This window comes from Dacryopinax primogenitus (assembly GCF_000292625.1).
Source record: "Dacryopinax primogenitus strain DJM-731 SS1 chromosome Unknown DACRYscaffold_4, whole genome shotgun sequence".
In the NCBI taxonomy this organism is placed as follows: domain Eukaryota; kingdom Fungi; phylum Basidiomycota; class Dacrymycetes; order Dacrymycetales; family Dacrymycetaceae; genus Dacryopinax; species Dacryopinax primogenitus.
In genome coordinates, this window is record NW_024467201.1 from 1,176,468 (window position 1) to 1,196,709 (window position 20,242).

At 51.0% G+C, this 20,242-nt stretch overlaps 7 protein-coding genes across 7 annotated transcripts; 3 read left to right on the forward strand and 4 right to left on the reverse strand.

The window, feature by feature from the left end:
• Positions 1 to 14: 14 nt before the first annotated feature.
• DACRYDRAFT_28708 (uncharacterized protein) lies at positions 15 to 410 on the forward strand (the record flags this gene model as incomplete). Its single annotated transcript, XM_040774304.1, has 2 exons — positions 15 to 213; positions 235 to 410. Coding segments are annotated over 2 exons (375 nt in total), but the record flags the coding sequence as incomplete, so codon positions are not given.
• Positions 411 to 1,639: 1,229 nt separating this feature from the next.
• DACRYDRAFT_43057 (uncharacterized protein) lies at positions 1,640 to 1,996 on the forward strand (the record flags this gene model as incomplete). The annotated part of the gene is made up of 1 exon (XM_040774531.1): positions 1,640 to 1,996. A coding segment is annotated over one exon (357 nt), but the record flags the coding sequence as incomplete, so codon positions are not given.
• Positions 1,997 to 3,465: 1,469 nt separating this feature from the next.
• Positions 3,466 to 3,744, forward strand: DACRYDRAFT_105440 (uncharacterized protein; the record flags this gene model as incomplete). Its single annotated transcript, XM_040768089.1, has 2 exons — positions 3,466 to 3,530; positions 3,576 to 3,744. The coding sequence occupies 2 exons, from the start codon at positions 3,466 to 3,468 to the stop codon at positions 3,742 to 3,744; spliced, it is 234 nt and encodes a 77-aa protein (XP_040631275.1).
• Positions 3,745 to 9,056: 5,312 nt separating this feature from the next.
• On the reverse strand, positions 9,057 to 10,706 carry DACRYDRAFT_20929 (S-adenosylmethionine decarboxylase). The gene is made up of 2 exons (XM_040772149.1): positions 10,284 to 10,706; positions 9,057 to 10,211 (listed from the first exon to the last, which is right to left on the reverse strand). Exons 1-2 carry the CDS (start codon positions 10,625 to 10,627, stop codon positions 9,188 to 9,190), a joined length of 1,368 nt encoding a protein of 455 aa, XP_040631276.1. The 5' UTR covers positions 10,628 to 10,706; the 3' UTR covers positions 9,057 to 9,187.
• Positions 10,707 to 11,259: 553 nt separating this feature from the next.
• Positions 11,260 to 12,653, reverse strand: DACRYDRAFT_87598 (phosphatidate cytidylyltransferase; the record flags this gene model as incomplete). The annotated part of the gene is made up of 5 exons (XM_040776820.1): positions 11,260 to 11,434; positions 11,500 to 11,690; positions 11,762 to 12,018; positions 12,073 to 12,349; positions 12,402 to 12,653. 5 exons carry the CDS (start codon positions 12,651 to 12,653, stop codon positions 11,260 to 11,262), a joined length of 1,152 nt encoding a protein of 383 aa, XP_040631277.1.
• A 1,522-nt stretch (positions 12,654 to 14,175) lies between these two features.
• DACRYDRAFT_48989 (TPR-like protein) lies at positions 14,176 to 15,150 on the reverse strand (the record flags this gene model as incomplete). The annotated part of the gene is made up of 3 exons (XM_040774877.1): positions 14,176 to 14,376; positions 14,428 to 14,577; positions 14,629 to 15,150. 3 exons carry the CDS (start codon positions 15,148 to 15,150, stop codon positions 14,176 to 14,178), a joined length of 873 nt encoding a protein of 290 aa, XP_040631278.1.
• A 2,836-nt stretch (positions 15,151 to 17,986) lies between these two features.
• Positions 17,987 to 19,730, reverse strand: DACRYDRAFT_20931 (uncharacterized protein). Its single transcript, XM_040772150.1, has 3 exons — positions 19,550 to 19,730; positions 18,722 to 19,500; positions 17,987 to 18,671 (listed from the first exon to the last, which is right to left on the reverse strand). The coding sequence occupies exons 2-3, from the start codon at positions 19,452 to 19,454 to the stop codon at positions 18,154 to 18,156; spliced, it is 1,251 nt and encodes a 416-aa protein (XP_040631279.1). The 5' UTR covers positions 19,455 to 19,500; positions 19,550 to 19,730; the 3' UTR covers positions 17,987 to 18,153.
• Between the last annotated feature and the right edge of the window lie 512 nt (positions 19,731 to 20,242).

Consider the following 20,242-nt stretch of genomic DNA (forward strand, 5'->3'; position numbering starts at 1 on the left):
CCACTGTGGATGATGAAACAGGCTCCATATTATTGTGTCAACTACATCCAAGGATCAATGAGTACAACAATGTGATGATGTACCTCTTCCAATGTAACATGGACATTCAGTACCTTGCATCAGGAGAAGCATCTAGGGCTGCGTTGTATTACATCACGGACTACATGACAAAGGCTTCCCTGAAGGCACATGCTGGGGTTACTGTGATGCTCTGTGCAATCCAGAAGAATTGAGACAAATTTTGTGAGGATGAAGGAGCACCCTGTGCAGTGCAATCAAAGAGTTTGCTTGTGAAACTGGTGAACCAAATTGATGCCTCTCAAGAGACTTCACATCAGCAGCTGATGAGTTTCTATGTCAGAGGGGGGGATTGTTATACATCACACAATTTTTCTTTGCTTCATTGGGGGTATATTTCTTGCCAATTGGATGAACAAGAGTCCCCTATGCAGGTGCTGGAAATGAAAAACAATATTTGATCAGACATCATCCTTGAAAGCAACAGTGTTGACAATGAATCCCATGCACACAGCAAGTATTCCTCCTATGCATCAGCAAAATTGAACATCCATCATGGCTGTGTCTTGTCTGCCACTGCATTTGATGACTATGCAAAGAGGCCTATTGAAGAGCCATTCAACAGCTATTTTTTGTATGACTATGTCTCTTTTTGCCAGAAGGAGGCATTTGTACATGGCAAAGTTCACACATCCTCGATGCGGATCCTCCACCTTTGCAGACTTCATCCACCTCCAGTTTGTCCCCTGGTCGGAAACGACTGCAACAGGGCTTGTTTAAAGACAACCACCCACAGCATACTACACACAGGGTTTCCCTGCACACAGCTGCTGTCATTCCTGACATTATTGGGCCAGCTTTGCCCAAAGAAGATCCTGATGGGCAGCACAGTGATGAGTATTGCAGAGCCATGCTACTGTTGTTCAAACCATGGCACACTGTGCAGGACATCAAGCCCCCCTTGGTCTCTTGGTGCAAGGTGTTTTCAGAGACCCCTTTTGCTGAAATACATTGATTCATTATATCAAACATGGCAGTTTTGCAACAATCCAAGGAGGCTAGAGATAATGATCTCAGAAGCAAGCACTGCAAAAGCCGGTATGCTAACCTTATCACTGACTCTTTGGTTGATGAACACATGGAAGACCTTACCATGGATTTGGATGTGGATGATATGGATGCAAATGTATATGAGGATGGTTCTCTGGCTGAAGATGATTCAATGATTCTCTCCCTACAGAGTGTGGAAGAAGCCCTGTGCATGGGCAAGGCTGCACCTGCAATGTCAGCATTTTTGTCTGCTCTCCCTGCACATGCAGCTCTTGTATCTGATGCAGTGTTCATCCTGGATGGTGGCAATGTCAGCATGTTATCTATTGAAGAGGAGAACCTTCTATCACAATGGGCAGCAGAAATGTTGAAATGGAGGGTGGAAGGAAAGATTCGAGGCAGGCAGCACCCACAACACACTGGTCCTGCTTCTGCACCTGCCATTATGATAGATTCACTCCACCTTGTGCAAGGTGTTTTGGAAGATTGTGGCAAAGTCCTGCATGCCATCCCAGAGTTACATGTTTGCAAGGCCCTTGTGCAGGTTGTTCAGGAACAGAGTCTTGCTGCCAATGTTGAGCAGTTGAGAGCTATGAGGATCATTGCACACTACCTATGTGCAGGGCCTCGAGAACAACCGCTCATGTACATTGGTGGCAGTGCAGGGATGGGAAAAAGCCATGTTATATGCAGCATGGAATCACTGTTTGACAAATTGTTCATCCAGGATAAGCTGCACCTCAGTGCTCCTACAGGAGCAGCAGCAGTCCTGATTGGAGGGTACACAATACACTCTCTGACACAGCTACTGGCTATGTGCAGTTTGAGGGTCAACCAGGATAGCTTGGAGCAAGTGTGGCAACATGCACAATGGCTTGTCATCAATGAGATATCAATGGTATCCAGCAAGTTATTGTATGAAATATCAAATTGCATTGCACAAGGCTGGCAAGTAGATGTTGGTTATCCATTTGGTGGCATGAACATTGTCTTCACCAGAGATTTTGCTCAACTTAAGCCTCTGGGCTGGCAATCCTTGTACAGTCACAAGCTCATTCAGAACATCAACAGTGCACAAATAAGCCATGCACAGGGGCAGGAGGAAATGACTGGCATTGTGTTTTGGAGACAGGTGAACAAAGCCATTCTCTTGACCAAAAACATTCATCAGGAGAATGACTGCCAGTGGGCTGAACTGCTTCTGCAGATATGCAATGGAACTCCATGGAGAAACATGACCAAGGAACACCACCGCAAGCTGCACATTATACACTATGGAATCTCTGACAAAAATGTTCTCCAATCATGCCTGATCTCTGCTATTTTTGCATCCTCCCCTGCACAGGGCATGCAATTCCTAAATTCACCATTCATTGTTGTGACCAAAGATATTTGGAACTCTCTGAATTTGTTTCTCACTCAGCACCACGCTCAGTCCCTGTGCAAGGCATGCCATTTGTACTTTTTGTTTCCAGATTTTGTTGATAAGATTTGCATACAACCAGCAGTCCAAGACGTACTGTGGAGCCTGCCCATCAATCGCACAAATGATGTGCCAGGTTTCTTGCCTATGTTTGAGGGCATGCAGGTCATGCTGACAGAAAACCTTGCTGTTTCAGAATCCCTTGTCAATGGAGCTATCAGAACAATATCCAGCATTTGGTTTGAGTTCGACTCTGATGGCTGTCATTATCCAACTGCAGTCATGATCAATATGCCTGGTTGTGACCATGCACAGGTGTATCTACCTCCTAATACCATCTGTGTTCAGCCATGCACAAGGGGATATTTGTTCAAATCCAAACATAATTGCACAAATGGTCCAAAAAAGGCAATTCACTCAATCTCCAGAAAGTTCCTGCCCTTGCTCCCTGCATATGCATATATGGATTACAAGAGTCAAGGTTGTTCCCTACACAGGGCCATTGTGGATTTGTGTGGGTGCACTTCTCCACAAAGTGCATATGTTATGCTGTTGCATGTCTGGAGTTATGCACAGTGTTGCTGTACTTCACCCTTTCACCTCAACATCTTTCTTCCAGGGCCCTCCCTTGGACCTGTGCAAGGAGTTCCAATGGTTAGATGACTTAGCTGCTCACACAGCCAACTGCTTCCCCTGCTGAACTGACACCACCATGCTATCAAACCCCATGGCAGCAGCATTGCTAACATTGGACATGCCAATATGTAATGTTGTTCCTCTTTCGTTCAGCAACCTTCATGTGTGTTGTTTTGCATCCCACATGCTCATGTGGCTTGTATGTTTCACCTATGCCCCCCTACTCTGACACCCCCTGTGCATGGCAGACAACCACACAACCCTTCTCATCTTGCCTCCCCAGCTGCTTTGGAGGTATAAAATACAGTTGGGCAGTTTGCTATCAATGAATGAGCACCATGGCTACGAAAAGGCAATCAAATGTTCTGAATGCTGATATTGATACAGTGCAGAAGTGGAAGAGGTATGTGCTGATACATATTTGCTTCAGTGCTCTCACCCTGCACAGGAATCATTTGGACATATCCAATGAAGTGCTCCCTGATCAGCCCAATGTTGATGAGGAAGATGATGTGAAAGAAGTAGACAGCTTAGCCTGTGCAAAGGAGAGCTGTGAAGAGATCCTGCTCAAGGCTGGGTTTGATGCTGCAATGCAGTTGTGGTTCACCAGTATCTGAGCATACACAGACCCCTCCCATGGTATTTTTTATGTCACAGAGTTGCCACAGTCCCTCAAGTTTGGCTATGATCAATCCATCAATTACAGCAACTTCCTTGTGTGCATGGACAACATCCCAGTTTCCATTTGGGTACTCAGCCATATCACCATGGACAACATCCCAGTTTCCATTTGGGTACTCAGCCATATCACCATGCACAAGTTTGTCAATAACAATGGATCTTGGCCGGATTCTGTATATGTCTGTGTCAAGCCACTTATCCCAGAGGACACTAGAGCAGCAACAAAGATTACAAACTTTTATTTGAGGCTGAGGCAATGTTAGTGGAATTCTAATCAGAAGTTTGCTGTCCTCATTTCACCTTGTGCAGGGGCAGAAATGAATCCATTTGGCAATATCATCGCAAACAGGTTCCAGAAGCAATACAAATCAGACAAGCCTGTGCATCTGGTCTCTTGCTTTGCATGTTGCTCATGACAATGACAGGTGCAGGAGGTTCACTTCCATCTATGATGCCCACAATGGCAGCTAGGAAAGAGTTGAAGCAATACCTGACTTCCCTCCTGCACAAGGGCAATGTGGTGCTCTGTGAAATGCAGATCAAGAAGCACTTCAACAACAAAGACTTTGAGCTGCCAAAAGAGAAGCACCCTCACACAATCACTTTCACATTGCACACACTATTTTTCTTACACAAACCTGTGGAGCCAATGGAGGAGGATGATGGCATGTTGCAACTTCTGAATGAGATATTGTCTCACCACATGGCTGGCCAGCCAGCCACAACCACACATGTTCAAGCCCCCCTTTGCATATATGAACCACTCTGTGCAAGGGCATTCAAACTAAACTGTTGATTCACCATGCTGCCCACAGGTAAGGCATCCCTGCCACTCTGACTGACTTGTTGAACATGACATAGTGTCTGCCATTCTTGCACAGGGGTGTGCCATCTCCGCTACTTTACAAGGACAGCTACAACAACTAACAGATGACATCAGCCAGTTGGACAGCACCCTGTGCATGGGCTTTGTTCCAGATTCCACCATGTCAGCCATCTTCACTGAGCTCTCACACACTCAACAAGTTTTCCACCAATTGTTGATTCTGAAGTTCTCAATCAACAGTCTCTGTCTGACTGAGGAAGAGGCAGCTGTATGACTTCTTTCCCCAGCAGTGGGACATATGTTGTTGCAGGAGAGGTTTGCATTTTCCTTTCACCTGTCTTTCCTCTTCTGGCAATCCTTGCTAGTTATTCCTCTTCCTCTTTGCATGTACCAAGTCATCTTCCACAAAGCCATGTACTGCCCACATGGTTTATTTGAGTCACATGACTCCTGGCCTTGCACAGGGGTTGTTTCCTCCATGCCCCCATCTCTCCCCATCTCAGTACCATCATGCCTCCTCCAGGCAATGCATATTGTTGTCAACAAAATACTGCATACTGGGGTTCAGCTGGTTATGGGTGGTGGATCACTGATAATCCAGTGAGAATGCACTTACCCCATTGTCTTTGTGCATGGCTAATCAGAAGGATCAGAGCCCAAACAGTGTCTCTAGACCCTTCCCGCAACATCAAGCCCCCTTCAAAGCACGTGTACCTGTCTGGGGCTGCCATCCTAGCCATGCCACCCATGCACATGGATTTGTCACAGACGTTGGTTTGTACACCTCATCCAGCAAAGATGAAACTGATCAACTGGATGCCCCTGTGCATGATGGCCCTCCCCTTTGTCAACCCCCTCCTCCTTGCCGTGCACAGGAGGAACTCAGCCTCTGGGAGACAGTTGCTGGCCAAGCAGTCTTGTTAGAAGATGCAGAGGCAACTACAAGGGCACTGTCCTGTAATTACACAGATGTCGCCTTGTGACTTGAGTCAGTTCAGGAAGAAAGAAATGAGGAGATTTGCAATGCTCAGAACCTGGACTGTCACCTCCAAAGTTCCCTCCTGTGCATGGACACTCTTGAAGCAGATCTAACAGATGCAAGACAGGTTATTTCATGCCAATTGGCCACTCTTGCCAACCTCAGCAAACGGCTCACTCCTCGTCAAGTGGTTCACCCTTTTTGCAATGATAGGCTTCCTTCCTGTACACAGACTAATGACATGGCCGGTCCTTCCTATGCTCATCAACCTACATCATTGCATCCCCCTGTGCAGGGCATCCAGTTCTGGCAACAAGACCTTCCTTCTTGTACATGGCCCTCTGCATACAATTACCAGTTCAAGACTCCTATTCCATCTCAACATGCAGTATCTGCATTGACAAATTCCAGGTGCTCATGCTCTTCTTCACCTCCGGAAGATACATTGTAGTTATGTAGAGTTCAACCAAATGACATGTATTTGAAAGTAACAGTAAACATGGTTCCCCCCCTGTGCATGGTGATGAATAAGAAACTACACACAGATGTATCATGTCACCACCCAAGTCACTTCACCCTTCTGCCTGTCCATAAAATCTGTGCTTGCCTTGATAGTGATTTTGTACATATTCCCCAATACTCCATCCACAGTGGTGTAATACCACTGCATTGCATCCCACTGTTTCACAGTGAGTTCAGTCCTGCACATAGAAACTGTACTCACATCACTGCCATGTAACAGGTCGAACCAATGGTCCATGTCAGTGGCTGTCTCACCCAAAAGCCTGTTAGTTGCTGTGTCAAATGACATGATCCAGTACTGGCTGCCATTATCAACCACCTCCATGTGAAATCAATATCTATTTTTGAAGTCAGCCCTGTGCAGGTGTCTGGGCACAGGAAAAGTTACTTTGTGCCCAGAGAAATGTATGTCCTGCAACAAGCAGGGCAAATGTATGTTTCTTTGTCTTTGTCCCAAAACAATGTGTTCCATTTCTTGTGACACATCTCATATGGGCACCCTTGGTAGGTGAATCAAATGTTGTGTCAGGGATGAAGCCTTCCTACAATAACAAATGTAATAGGCTGGCTGAATCCCAGCTTTTGACACTTTACCTCTGCAATGGTCACACAAAGGCTTGGCACTGCTTGCCCATCTTCATCTGGAGCCCTGGCAGCTGAGAAGCTGCCAGTCATAGACCTCCAGCAGTTCCCATGTGCAAGGCTGCCTGATGCAGCCCACCTGAATGCTGATGAGCTCCCTGTGCAAGGTATGGGACAGGGGGAAAACAAACCACACCTCCAGTCATTGATGTGCATAGTTCTCCCTACTGTTGAAAAAACATGTCTTCTGAGATTGGGTCTTCAGGCATGGTCCATCCATCTCATTCATGAGCAAAGTCTTGAATGTCACTGCTTTGCCCACCAAAGAGTTGTCAATCCTCCCAATGAACTTGTTGAAGACACAAAGGTGGACAGTAACCTTCAAATCATCCACAAGCCACAACTTGACACAATTGCTGCTGGGTGCCCTGGAGTGTCCCTGCGCAAGGTTCACAAACAGACAAATGAAATGGGGATCATCTGACCTTAGTGCCCTTGGCTCCCTTCAGCACCCTGCTCAAGATCTTCCATCCCAACTGTGCCACAATTGCTACCACATCTGCAGTACACTTAGTACTCCACCCCTGCACAGGGGAAACATATGCACCAATGGTTTCATTGTTTTTGTAGCAAATAATAGATGCCAGTTTTGTAAAATGGAAGTAAACCACTGGGTACTGGTGGTCATCTTGCACACATGTTATGTGCATCTCACCATTCACCAACAAATGGTAAGGATGCAGGACTCTACAGGTCTGCTTGTCATTTACCTCCAGCTGGGCATTATCAATTTGATAAACTGCTGATGACAAGATGTTGTTGAAGAATGCAATGTGTCTGTCAAATCCGGCTACCTTGATTTCGCCCTGCACAAGGTCAGTATTGTCAATCAGTAGTGCATACTGAACATGAACAGTGTGATCATGAACAATCATCATCTTCAATGTATGCTCCTGCCTCTGTATCATGACCCTATGCACTGCATTCACCTTGTATACTCACACATACAATGAAAACCTGCACAGGGGTCAATTTAAACACCTTCTTTACCAAAATGTACATATGGGACCACCTGTGGGTGGACTTGGGCTACAAGAGTGAGCCAGTGACCCATAATTGTTGACCTTATGTTGGGAGGGGGGAGTTCCAGATGGGGATGCAAACACTCCTCTGTTGGTTCTTGCAAGTTTGGCATGTCCGGGAATGCCTTCATGCACCTCCATACTAAAGGCACAGACTGTCCCTGCACAGGGCATGATGGACCAGCAACTGGAAAGGCACAAGCCATGTGGCCTGTCCCAAGCACGCTCCCTTCACCAAGGGCTGGCTCCAAATTGAGCAGCAGCTTTGCAGGGGTGCCTATTCAATGGGTATATCCAACCAGTTTCCATTTGTCAATGCACATGAGCCTATGGTTGATCAGCAAGTGCCATGCACAGGGAAACCAGACACTTATGTGCAATGCTGGAAAGGGGATACCGTGACAGCATATTGTTGGATGTCTATTACCACCTTCCTCTGCAGTGTCTGGTTGATGACCACATCATGCATAGACATGTGTGGGAGTGTCATGATCCACTGGCATCCATCACTGATCACGATCCTGCATACATCATTAAAAGATCCCTTGCACAAGGCTGATGAAACTTACATGAATACCGGCAGATTCCTTGTATTCCCTTGATCATTGAGAAGGTCCACAAAGTCAAGTATCTGCATGATGGGCTGAAACATGTGAGGCTCCCCAAATGCCATGATGCTAACAGCATTGCATGTGAGGTGAGGAGCCTGTGCAAGGAGAGGGGAAGGTGCCATGTGGGTCTGAGATCTTCTTGGGAAGGGGAGTCAGTGGCCGGAAGATCAAGAAACACATCATGAACAAAGAGACAATGACCAGAGACAAAGCAGTCTGGTCCCGCATTTCCGCTTTTTCCATGCTGCCTCCACATCACATTGCCCAGGGGGTGCGCGGAGCGGATTGCTGTGTACGTCGGGTGCGCTTACTAAGCATCGACAAGTCGCGGATAACGGCTGCATTATTTGCACAACGGGTGCTGAAGCTATGTTCCTGAGTTGGCAATAACTCACAAATTACCAGAAAAGAGCAGAACCAGGTTACATGAAAAACTGCAGCCCGTATCGCTACTTCCACGAGCTGAGCTGACCGGAAACCTGTGAAGCATTAGAGGGAGACTGGCATCCTACCGTCAGATGATGAGTAAGAACAAATAAGATAAAATTTTGAAAATAAAGTCATCTACAGTTGTCTACACGTAAACTGTACAATCGTCACAATAATATGGATTTTATTCGGCTCTTCCCTGTCTTTGGGATGGAGGGCGTGAGATAGAATTTCGGGAAAGGGAGAAGCCGATCAAGCCGCGCAAAAAGCTGGTAGGGAGAAACGGGTAAAGCAAGAGAAAACACGTGTCGCTGGCAAAGAACAGCTGCAGCGGATTTCGTGAACGATTCAATCCTTGTCCGCCATGTTACGACCCTTCGTCCCGAGTCTTCGGAAGCTTGCAAACGCGAGGTCATATCCACCAAACTCATAGTTGATCTTCTCGTTCCGGTAGTACCCACGAGGCGAGAGCGCCTGCTTGAACACTTTCTGCGCTGTCTCGATCGCGACATCGGACTTGGCACTGGTTGAGACGAAGAGAGTGACGGACAGTCGACCAGGGTCGAATATGTTGACAACGTTCCGAACGAGAGTCTGCAGATCCGGCAGGTCCGGGTCCAACCCACGCACACCAAGTGCGCTCGAATCCCGTGTGGGCAGGGGCACGTTACACTCAAAGCTGGCGTAGCTCCACCCAGCCTCAGGGGTAACGTGGATGGTATAGTACCCTTCTCCTCCACCCCAATCGATTAGCGCATTGGCACTATATCCGCACGGATCGAAGGCGAATGCGTCCAATGTCGTGCGATCGACGGGGAAAATGGTGTCGATGCCTAATTCGGTGGATAGTTTGGCTGCGTAAGCATGCCCGCGGCCATCGGCGGCTTCCTTTTGGTGATAGAAGAAGGGAAGACGAGCCGACGTGGATAGATGAGACATAAGAATCTCGATGGTGTAGTCCTGCTGGAGGTCGGAGAGCGTCGGCGTATCTTCGAGGGAAGGCGTAGGGCTGGGAGTGTACATGCGCAAGCGAGACCCGTACGTCACGGGCTCCAGCGCATCATCATCATCCTCCACTGGGGAGGTCAAGTACAACAGCCAGTGGTCCCCATTAACCTTGCCCACGGTGTACGCAGAGCCATCTCTGAAGAAAGCATCCAGGTATCTGACCTCTTCGCCCCATTCCCTGTGGGGTCCAAGCTGTCTCTCGGGGAACATGAAGCTTTTGCGAGAGTAGAAGCATCTCCACACCTTGCTGAAGCCACAGTAACGACTGGCGATGTCGAGGATACGTGGCAGCCCCAGAAGATTCAGGGTTGTACCGCATGTCTTCAAGATGATCTTGTGCGGCGAAACAAAAAGGGAAGATTCGCTGCGTCAAAAAACCACCAATGGTAGTAAACCGTGAGTTCAGCCTATGTGATGCGTGTCCTGAGAGGCCCACCTGAGCAGATACGCGTCGAGCTCTTCGCCGACGATAACGCTCAGCACTTTGCATTTGACAATGTCGAGCATCTCCTCCCAGACAGCCCGGTGGATACGGCGCAGCCCCTGCCTCTTGGGGTTTCCGTCTCCATCCACATATCCACTTCCATATTTGGCCTCGTCAACGACGGGCAGATGATCCGCAGAAGGTGCGAACCAGATCTCGAGAAGCTTTTCGGGCCCTTCGAAGGGCGTCGAGCTTTGCATCTCGGCAACGATGGAGTCGTCGATCACATCGACGTGCTGGTGGTGGTGTTGGTGAACATGGTGTCCGTTGGTGGTAGCAACGGAGATGGCGGTCATTCTCGAGCGGAAATCGAGCCTTTTGGTGTTATGGTGCGTCTAGTCGCGGTTCTCTTGGCTCAGCTGAAACTTGCGTTTTTTTTGGTAGTTTTCTAAAATTTATGTTTGGTTCGGATTCGGGGAGTATCGTTAAGCAGGGGTTTAACGATGCTATCGTCCAGCGCCGCGCACCACTCCTGCGGGCGAACGAGGAAGACGGGAAAGGAAGTTTGCAGCCCCGTGGGCAGACGGATGCATGGAACGGTGGGTTGTTGACCGCAAGGTTGTAGACTGCGCGCAGATGCCTTGCGGGCGGGCTGGGCGCTGAGGTAATATTTGGGTTGTTGCGTTGAGAACAGGAACGCAGGCGTTCCCTGATGGGAGGGGAAGGGTGAGTGGTGGTTGGAAGGAGAAACGCAAATGCGAGAGGACTATATAACGATGGGAGGGGACCAATCTGATCCCGGGCTTTACAGACTTTGCACGCGACTGCCCTGAAAACTTTGCACGCCTTGGGCCATACAGATTTCAAATTAGCAAAGTGAATTCTGTGGCATGTTCATCATTATCTCATAGATGATCAGCACGATCATTACCCTCAATAGCAATCGTCGTGAATATCCGCTACTGCTACCTAATTGCTCGATAACTGACTAGATGCCGAGCAGACCTTTGGTATGTAGATAACTCGTCAGTTCTCTATATAGCTCCAGCTGCTCCTGCGGCCCCAGGCTGGACACGATCGCCTGCAGGATCGAGCCCGGGGTGACGTGGTTGACGCGTATGAGCGTGCTATAATACACATAAGTGAACATGCCCATGAGGAATCTAAAGATCCGATCGCATCAGTGCTGGTCGAGTCAGGCCCCGTCAGGATCAGGAACGACACGCACTGGCAGTCCATCCGGTCCGTCATACCCCCATGACCGGGAATCGAGTCTCCAAAATCCTTGATGTCGAAGGCACGCTTGAACCCACTGGCGAAGAACCCGCCGAAAGGGGCGACGAGGGAGGCGAAGCAGGCAAGAACGACCGAGTGGAATTGGAAGGGCGCGACGGGAATCGATGTCACGGGTCTGCGAGCCTGCACAATGGAAACACCAAGATCCGTGAGCACCACATTGCTTGCGGAACAAAGGCATGGGAAAAACGTACCCAAGTGCTCAGGATCGTCACCAGTGGTTCGCCGATCGGCAAATCCCGCCAAATGAAGACCTTGTTCTTGTCGCATACCACATTGTCCCAGGCAGTGACTCCCAAGTCATGCCCGGGGCAGATCATGTAATCAAATTGCATCGAGAAAGTGCCGAGGATATACGCGAACACGAGAGTGGTGAAGAAGGCGCCAACGAAGCCTTCGACGGTCTTCTTTGGGCTGAGCTGGATGAGTGGGGTACGGCCAAATGACATCCCTGAATGACGAAATCAGTATCACAGATATGGTAAACGGAAAAGAAGTGACATACCCCAGACGTAAGCGAAAATATCGTTACAAATGACCAAACAGGCCGGGACCCAGAACCAAATGAGCCCCTCGAGGATATTATTCACAATAAAGTGGCTTGAGACGACGATCAAGAAAAGAGTCATATGAACCCAGCAGAACAGGCCAAACTGCTGGCGCAGGTACTGCCGCTTCAGGTTGGAGACAAAGCCAATAAAGCCGATCATGTAGAGCATGAAGCTGATGAACCGGTGATTGGTCGCGAACGGTGTGAGCCAAGCGTCTGCGAAGACCACGTGCTAACTCGATAAGTGTCTTGATCAACCAGAAACTAATGAAAGAACAGCACACCTTGAAATAATGGATAAGCGATTCCCCATACAGGAAATAATTTGTGACCGCGAAGAAGTACCAATTGAGCGTCTTGCTCCACCTGTCCTCACTCTTCTCCGCGCCTTTGCCCTCGATCGGTCTACTCCCTGCATGCGCGGTGAACTCGAATAGCGCCGTAACCTCCCTGTAGACGAGTGCCTGGCACACCAGCACGAGCATGACGACAAACGGCGTCCCACCCGCCATGATAAGGAAGAACAACGCGAGCATGATAAACGTCGTCATTGTGCGGACGATGATGCTGCGGATCTTCTTCGTCCGCTCGCCGCCGGGAGGTGCGGAAGCTTCACGCATCTTCTGACTCATACGGAGGGTAGAAGGTGTCAATGCGTAGCCCTGGGCTTGAGATCGTGTGGCGGATGTGGGGCAAGTGGACGACCCGCGCTTGTGCGCCGTGCCGTTTCCGTTCAGGTGCGGATGAGCACTGCTGTGAGAGTCTGTGCGCGCCCTGCGCGGTGAGAGCGGGAAGGCGCTTTGCAGCATACCAGCACTCGCTGGTGACTGGGAAGGAAGGATCACGTTGATTTTTAGCTTCTCCATCGCAAGAGGTTTGGGTTTGTGATTGATTTCTTCGAAGAGCTCGGGAGGGGGTGCAGGAGGTGGAGGTGTGGGAGTCCTGGGGATGTCATAGATCACAGTCTTGTTGTCAGGAGGCGGAGGAGCGAGGAGTTTGTCCACTTCGGGAAGACGCATCTCCTCCCCGCCTGCTGGTCGGAGACCGTTCGTCGTCGGCTGGGCAGGGACAGCAGGTGCGGCGACCGGAGATGTCGCCGGTAAAGGAGTAGGATCAGCCACACCCGAAACCGGCAGGTGGACTGGAGGCTCATTGAGAAGGGAATTTGGTGCTGGAGCAGAGGAGGATGCGGCAGCGGCAGCAGCGGCCTTGGCAGCCTGTGCAGCCTTTTTTGCAGCCTTTTTTGAGAGTATTGGGGTTGGAGGTGGGTGGGCGGAATGTGGGGGTTGAACATGTAATGTGCTCGGTCTGGAAGTGGTGAGTAACGCGCGAAGACAGGGGGAAGACGTATGCAACACACTTCTCCTCGACAGGGGAGTCCTCCACGTCCGATCCATATCCCGTCTCATCTTCGTCGCCCTCGATATCGAGTGCCTCGAAGACGGTCCGACTCGCGACTGCCATACGTGATTTGTTCATATTGTCCTAGTGTATTCCGGCAAGGAATAAGATATAGCTCCTGCAGGGGGTGAGGGTTAGGAATAGAAGTTGGTTCGCAGGGGATAAAGCAGTGATGGGGAGCCCGACGGAGATGGTAAGGCGTTGGAGGTGATGCCGGTGCGGAGGCGGCTCACACGGCCTACGTATGTAGGGTCTTCGTCACGGCCGCCCTGGGCGAGAAAGAAACTTCAAGGGAGAAGGAACCGAAACCAACGTCGGTCCTCGGCACTTTCCATCTGACTGCGCATACATATCTGCATGTGATTTATAGTTCATTGGGGGGCAGATGGATGTACATCGCCGGGGCTTGATGTCAGCGGGTACCGAGGAAGGAATAAATTGCATCAACAACAAGGCTCAATCAGTCCAGAAGAGGTACCGGTTAGTAAATTAGGTAACATGGATAATTGCATAGTATACAATTGCGCTCTCCTTCCATTAGTCAAGATCCCAACAAAATCAAAACATAACCGCTTGGTTCTGCCCGACCAGTGGGGCAAAGTAAATTCTATAAGCTGTGCCTTTCGTCAGACTTCGCATCGGTCGGAGCGGGAAAATTCACTCACCTTCCAGATCCTGCTGATCACACAGCGTCACCAAGTCCGGTCGACGTAACTTCGCGCTAGCGTTGCGCAGGCCGAGCCAGAGCGTGGAGCCTGTTACGCCTTTTGTGCTTCCTGGCCCGGAGCGGGAGGATTCAGACTCGCTTTCTTGCAGCACAAGCGCGTCGAGGATATGTTGCGCCGCCTCGGTGTAGTGCTGCAGGACCTGCTCAGATGCTGATGGTCTACAGAGGATAGAAGAGCGCACTTTTAGCCCGATCTGAGCGATTCCGAGGTTGTACCTCGCCCGTATGTAGCCAGGATTAAGCTCTAAAGCACGATAGTAATACTCAAGCGCCTTCTCCGGATTTCCAGAATTAGCGTAGCTCGCCCCGACCCTATTGTACAACTGCCAGTCCTGCCCCACAGAGTTAGGCTTTTTTTCAAATCAGGTATGAAGTGAACCCACCTCTCGGCGGACGCCCAAGGCCGCATGGAAGCAGTCGATTGCCTTCTCATAATCCTCGTTGATATTAAACAGCACGCCCAGGGCAATCTGTACGTCCGCATCGATCTCTCCCTCAGGGACGTCACATGCCATCGCGATTAGCTGACGCATGAGCAAGTCCTGGCGTTCTGCCATCTTCTGGGTGTTGCTCGCTACCGTGCTCGTAGGTTTCTGCGTCCCGCGGTAGCGCGCGTTCCGCTCGATCCAAGCCTCGATCGCATCGTACGCTTGACGCCTATCGGCTTCGTTCACCAAGCTCACGGCAAGCGCGAGCCAAGCGTCTATGTATTCCGGATCGAGCTCGACCGCTCTCTGAAGCGCTTGGATCGCCTTCTGCTCTCTCTCGTTCTCTTGCTGCTTCACACCGAGCTCGTACCACGCAGCAGCGTTGGTAGGATCGCGCTGAACCGCAGCCTCTTTCTCCAGCACAGTCTGGTGAGCGAGGTTGCGTAGCTCAGCAGACTGGCTAGAAGCAGAAAGCATGGGGAGTGCACTTACCTCTGCTGTGAGGTTCGCCCAATCGGCTCCAGTGTGCAGTGCGTGATGTCGTGTCATACGCTGCCCACGGGTATAGGGGTTGTCCTCCTGGAAACGATATGCTCCTGTGTGCTGTACCTCCTCGTTCCCCGCCTCAAACTCACCCCACTGACTGAGGAGAGTATTCCACTCGCGCTCCTGAGCCTTAAACGAACCTGTATGCACATCTATCAGCTCCGGGCAAATATCCTTTAGAGAAAACGCACTCTCTGCCTCCCTCTGAGGCATTTCCTGTCCCAGCTGAGCACGATACTCATGCCAATCCTCGGCGCTCGTCTGGAGTATCTCGGGATACATCTGCACCACACTCTCTGAATTCTGGGGCATAAGATTCGCCCATTGTGCCCAAGTAGGGTCAATCCCCGACAGAGCGGCAGCGACCTTCGGCTCTGAGCGCCACGATTCTTCCTGCGTTGACACGTTCGCTGGTTGGACCGTGGGAACGGCGGAGGAGTGGAATAACGCGTTCTTTGCTTGGCCCAGAACGTCTTCCCCCCGAGCCCAGGCAGAAGAGAGTGAACCAGGGGTGGAGGTGGAGGACGCCTCCCCCTCCCTCTGTGTAGCGTCTTGCCCCACTTTCAGCTGACTCTGACCCTCCCTGTCCACCATAACTATTTCGTTACCCTCCACGACGGCCGTTCGGTCCTTGAACTGGTGCATGAGATTCATGAATGCGGAACTCTTGAACTTAGGGTTCGTCTCCGTCCGGACAGAGTCTAGCAGGAGAGACGCGGTGCTTGCGAGGTCATCCGCTTCTAGGACGCGCTCGCGCTGCTGCGCTTCGGATACAGCTTGGGCGGGGACGGATGTTTGGGCTGAGGTGGAAGGGGGAGACGCGGCAATCGGAAAAACAGGGTTTTGTACCATTGGCCCAATGGGTATCCCTGTACGGCGTCAGTTTCCTCCTTCTCATTCCAATCGCTACGTACCCTGAGTTTCAGGTCCATACCATCCCCCGAACTGCCCCTGCCCCTGCATCGACATCGGTCCTCCCATCATCATCCCAACCTGCGCAGGGGCAGGAGCAGCCTTCTCAGCCTGCTCAAACGCCTTGCCAAAATCCTGCACCCACGCAGGAGCTAGCTCCGGACGTTTACCCAGCGATCGGATAGACATTTCCTGAGTCTGCAGCGGGGGTGAGAGCACAGGAGTATGGATGCCCGATCTCTGAGAAGCTGGGGAACGCATAAAGTCTTGCGCCCATCCCCCAGAAACAGGACCATTCACTTGGGGTAGCTGCTGAGGCAATGCACGGCACATAGATTCCAAATTCCACGCCTGCTGCTGAGCCTGAGGTGGGGTTGCCAGCGATGCTGGACCATGAGCGGCGAAGAAGGCGGCTGCTTTGTCGTCCATCTGCGGATTTTGCACCACACTCCAGAAAGGCCCCCTCGAAGGAGCTGCTCTCGATGTATTTACATCCTATTACAAGCATCAGTACCAGTACCGGAAAGCGAAAAAGCTGGTATGGGGAGGTCAACGCACCTGGGTAAGAGAACGATCCCGGTCGAAGGTCTTTGTCAGGCCTTGCAGGGGATTCGAAGGACCGCATTCCGCGGAGTTGACCAGTTGGGAGAGGGAGGACATGTGGTATGTTAATGAGCAATGCAGGTGGGGTGCTGGCGTTTTATGTATGAGTTAGGGTGGTCGGGTATCTCTAGTCCGCGCTCGATGGAGTAGATGGAGGTCTTGAGAATAGTCCAGACACAAAAGGACAATGCGCCGTTCCCCTTCCTGTTCCTTCCCTAATTCCGAGCAAGTAGATCCCAATTACCACCCTCTCAAAAGTGGACGTGAAATAAGCTTGCAAAAAGTGGATGAAAGGTGGACTTGTCGAGGTGGACTCTACATCAACCCACGCTGTCAGCAAACGCCGCACACGATCGGGGTTCGCCCCTGATACCCGGAGCCGAGTAGCGCGTGATTTCGTCGTTCTTCTCAACATTCATTTTCACGAGGTAATTCCTCCGATGACCCCTTTCGGGCGCATTTTGCCTACCATGACGCCTCGGGCGCAAATCCCTGAAATGACCCCAAATGCCGCCCCTAAGTAACCAAATAAGGAAAGCAGTGGCTGTGGCAATAGAAGCGCATGTCTCCGGTGAATCCAACGATGCGTTTTGTGATGTTTTGCTATCAGAACAGACCTTTTTCAAAAGACAAGCTGGTTGGCATTGTGTATGGTATCTATTATTTTCAAGAACTGCTGCAAAATTTATTACCTTGCCGTAAAAGTGCGGTGTTTCCTCACCTATGTTTACGATGGTGAAAATCGGTGAATTATTATACGAGGCATCCATGCAGAATTAATTTATATACTGTAACATAACTAATGAAAAAACAAGACAAAGCTTGCGAATTAATTGTCGGAATATGCTTTATAAACCGACATGAAGAGACCGGACCCTAGCGCATCTTGATCTGCTACCACCATTTTCCTTAATTAGAAGGTCCGTAGTTGCTTAGGGCAGGCCTTAGGGTCATTTCAGGGATTTGCACCCCAGGGGTCATGGTAGGCAAAATGCGCCCGAAAGGGGTCATCGGAGGAATTACCTCTCATTTTCACCATGCTCCTTTGTTCTTTCAGCCACTGCACATCCACTCGGCCTCTTTCAGTTTGGGTTTCTTAGCCACACGATCAACAGCTTTCAGATGTCAAGTATTCACAGCCGCTTCATTAACGTCCCTTAGACTGCACCAGTCAAATGAATAATGAACTTAGCCACAGGCACCAGTCATTTTGATAATAAACTACATTCTTCACTAGTTATATAACACGCTCAGAGAGCACAGAGGGACAAGACAAGTCAGAGAACTGGAACAACCGGAAGGGCTAGGAGGAGACTCAGGCTCGCAAAGAAGGGATATCCTCAAAGGAATGCACACAGTGGTGTCCATCATCGGCCAGACACAACAGAAAATCCGGATTAGGTACTCCTATAGTTCAGGTCACTCGCGGTAGCCGCTCCCATCACTCTGCGCATCAGTGTTGTCCACTGGTGCGGCAGGTACAGGAGCTGGTGCAAGGGGTGGCGGGAGGGCAGCTCGGTCAGGTGGGACCGCCTGTTGGCCAGCGGCTTCTATCGTTGATGCAATCGCGGCAACTTCCGCGGCAACGATCGCATCCACATCTATGTGTGCATGGGAGGGGAGAGGAGGGTTGACCGTTTTCTGACCAGGCGGGACAGGCTTGGTTCGGGATGCGCGGCTGCCAGCACCAGGAGCAGTGATGACAGCTGCAGCACCAGGTTGAACGTATTTTCGGCACTCGGCACCACCGTCAGAGCGCAGATGACGATTCAGCGCGTCCATCCGAGAGAAAGACTTCCCACAGTGTGCACAGGCATAAGCTTGCGTCTTCTGGTGCAACGCTTCATGCCGCCTGCAGTCATGCTGACGTGCGAAGCTCTTGCCACATCCGTACTCGCAGAGGAAAGGCCTCTCTTCCGTATGAGAACGCATGTGACCTGGGTCATAGTTGTCAGCAGATTTATCAACATATATCGGGAATACCCACCTCTCAGGTTGAAGCGACGCGTGAAAGTAGATCCACAACCAGGAACGCTGCATACAAAGGGGGCATCGCTTCTTCGCCTGCTCTGGCTTGCAAGCTGAGTCGCGGAGGTGGTAACGTGCCTGCGCTCCACAGGGAGGATTGGCGGCAGCCGTGGGAGGGGCGAACCCCCGCGGAAACCATTCGCATCCGGGCCCGGGCTCTTGCCTCCAGGCCCTGGACTCTGCGCAGTACCATTCGGTGCGGCCGCCACAGGAGCCGCATTCGGATCGTGTGCAGGCTGCTCCCCTTCATGCACGGGAACTCCGGGGTGAGGAGGGGGAGGACCATAAGCATAGGACGGATAGGGATGTGGATACTGCGGATAGGCCATAGGTGGTCCCTGGGGATAGGCAGATGGGTGATGAAAAGGGGGATAAGCAGGATGAGGATAAGGGTAGACAGGTGGAGGACCGGGAACCCAAACTGCGTTCGGGTGGGGCGGTGGGCCAGGAGGACCACCAGGAACGGCGCCGGGCACAGGACCGGGGATGGCAGCAGGGGGAAGGACAGCTGCAGGAGCGGATGAATCTACGGTCGATCGTTCGGAGGAGCCAGGGACTGCAACCGGTTGCTGAGGAGCAGGATGATCAGGCGCCGCAGCTGGAGCCGCAGCGGTTGGAGGAGCGGGGTTCTCGCTCGGCTCAACGGCGTTAGTGGCAGGTGCGGCGGGAGTGGCTTCGCGGGGAGAAGCCATTTTCTTCTTATTCCTAGACACTGGAGGACGAGGCGCGACGAGAGTACTAAGAATGATCAGTATGAGCACAGCACGAGCCCTAATTGTATGCGCACCTCATTGTCAGTTCAGGGATTCCCAGTGGCGGAAGAGACTTGCCCAACCTTGACTTCTGGTTATTGAAAGGTTGGAGAGAACTGTTGAAGGAATAGAAGGTGTGGAATGGAAGACAGTCGAGGAGCAGATGGTCGACGGGGACAAGCAGCGGCTGTGTCGGTGCAGCAGCGGAGAGCGGGGGATGTTAAAAGGGCAGAGAGGCGGCTGTGGATGTGCAAGAGGCTGGGGGGGAAAGTTGATGAGAGAGATGCACACTAAGGGGCTAAGCAAACCCCGACTCTGTTTTGTTCCCGCTCGTCCCGCTGACACAGCCTTGCGCTACCGGTGTTGATCTTGTTGTCACGCCACCGAGGACCCCAAATTCGCTTGCTGACAAGGGTTGATGACGTACGATCAGCTAGCACTCTAATTCCCTCCCTTCACAACCGGAAAAATCCGAAACTCTAAGCGGAAAATACACTTCATAATTACCAACTAACTCTAAAGCTTTTCTCAAATAAACCAATCTCTGACAAACACGTTTGTTTACATCGACGCGTCCTCCGACGGCGCCGGCAACAATTTTCTCGGCAAGGGTGGCAAGGGTGCTCCACCAGGGGTCCCACCCGGGCTCGCTTCACTGCCTCACGGGCACCACGACCGTCTGTGCGCATCCCTCATTGCAGTGCTGATAGGCACATCCACTGCACACC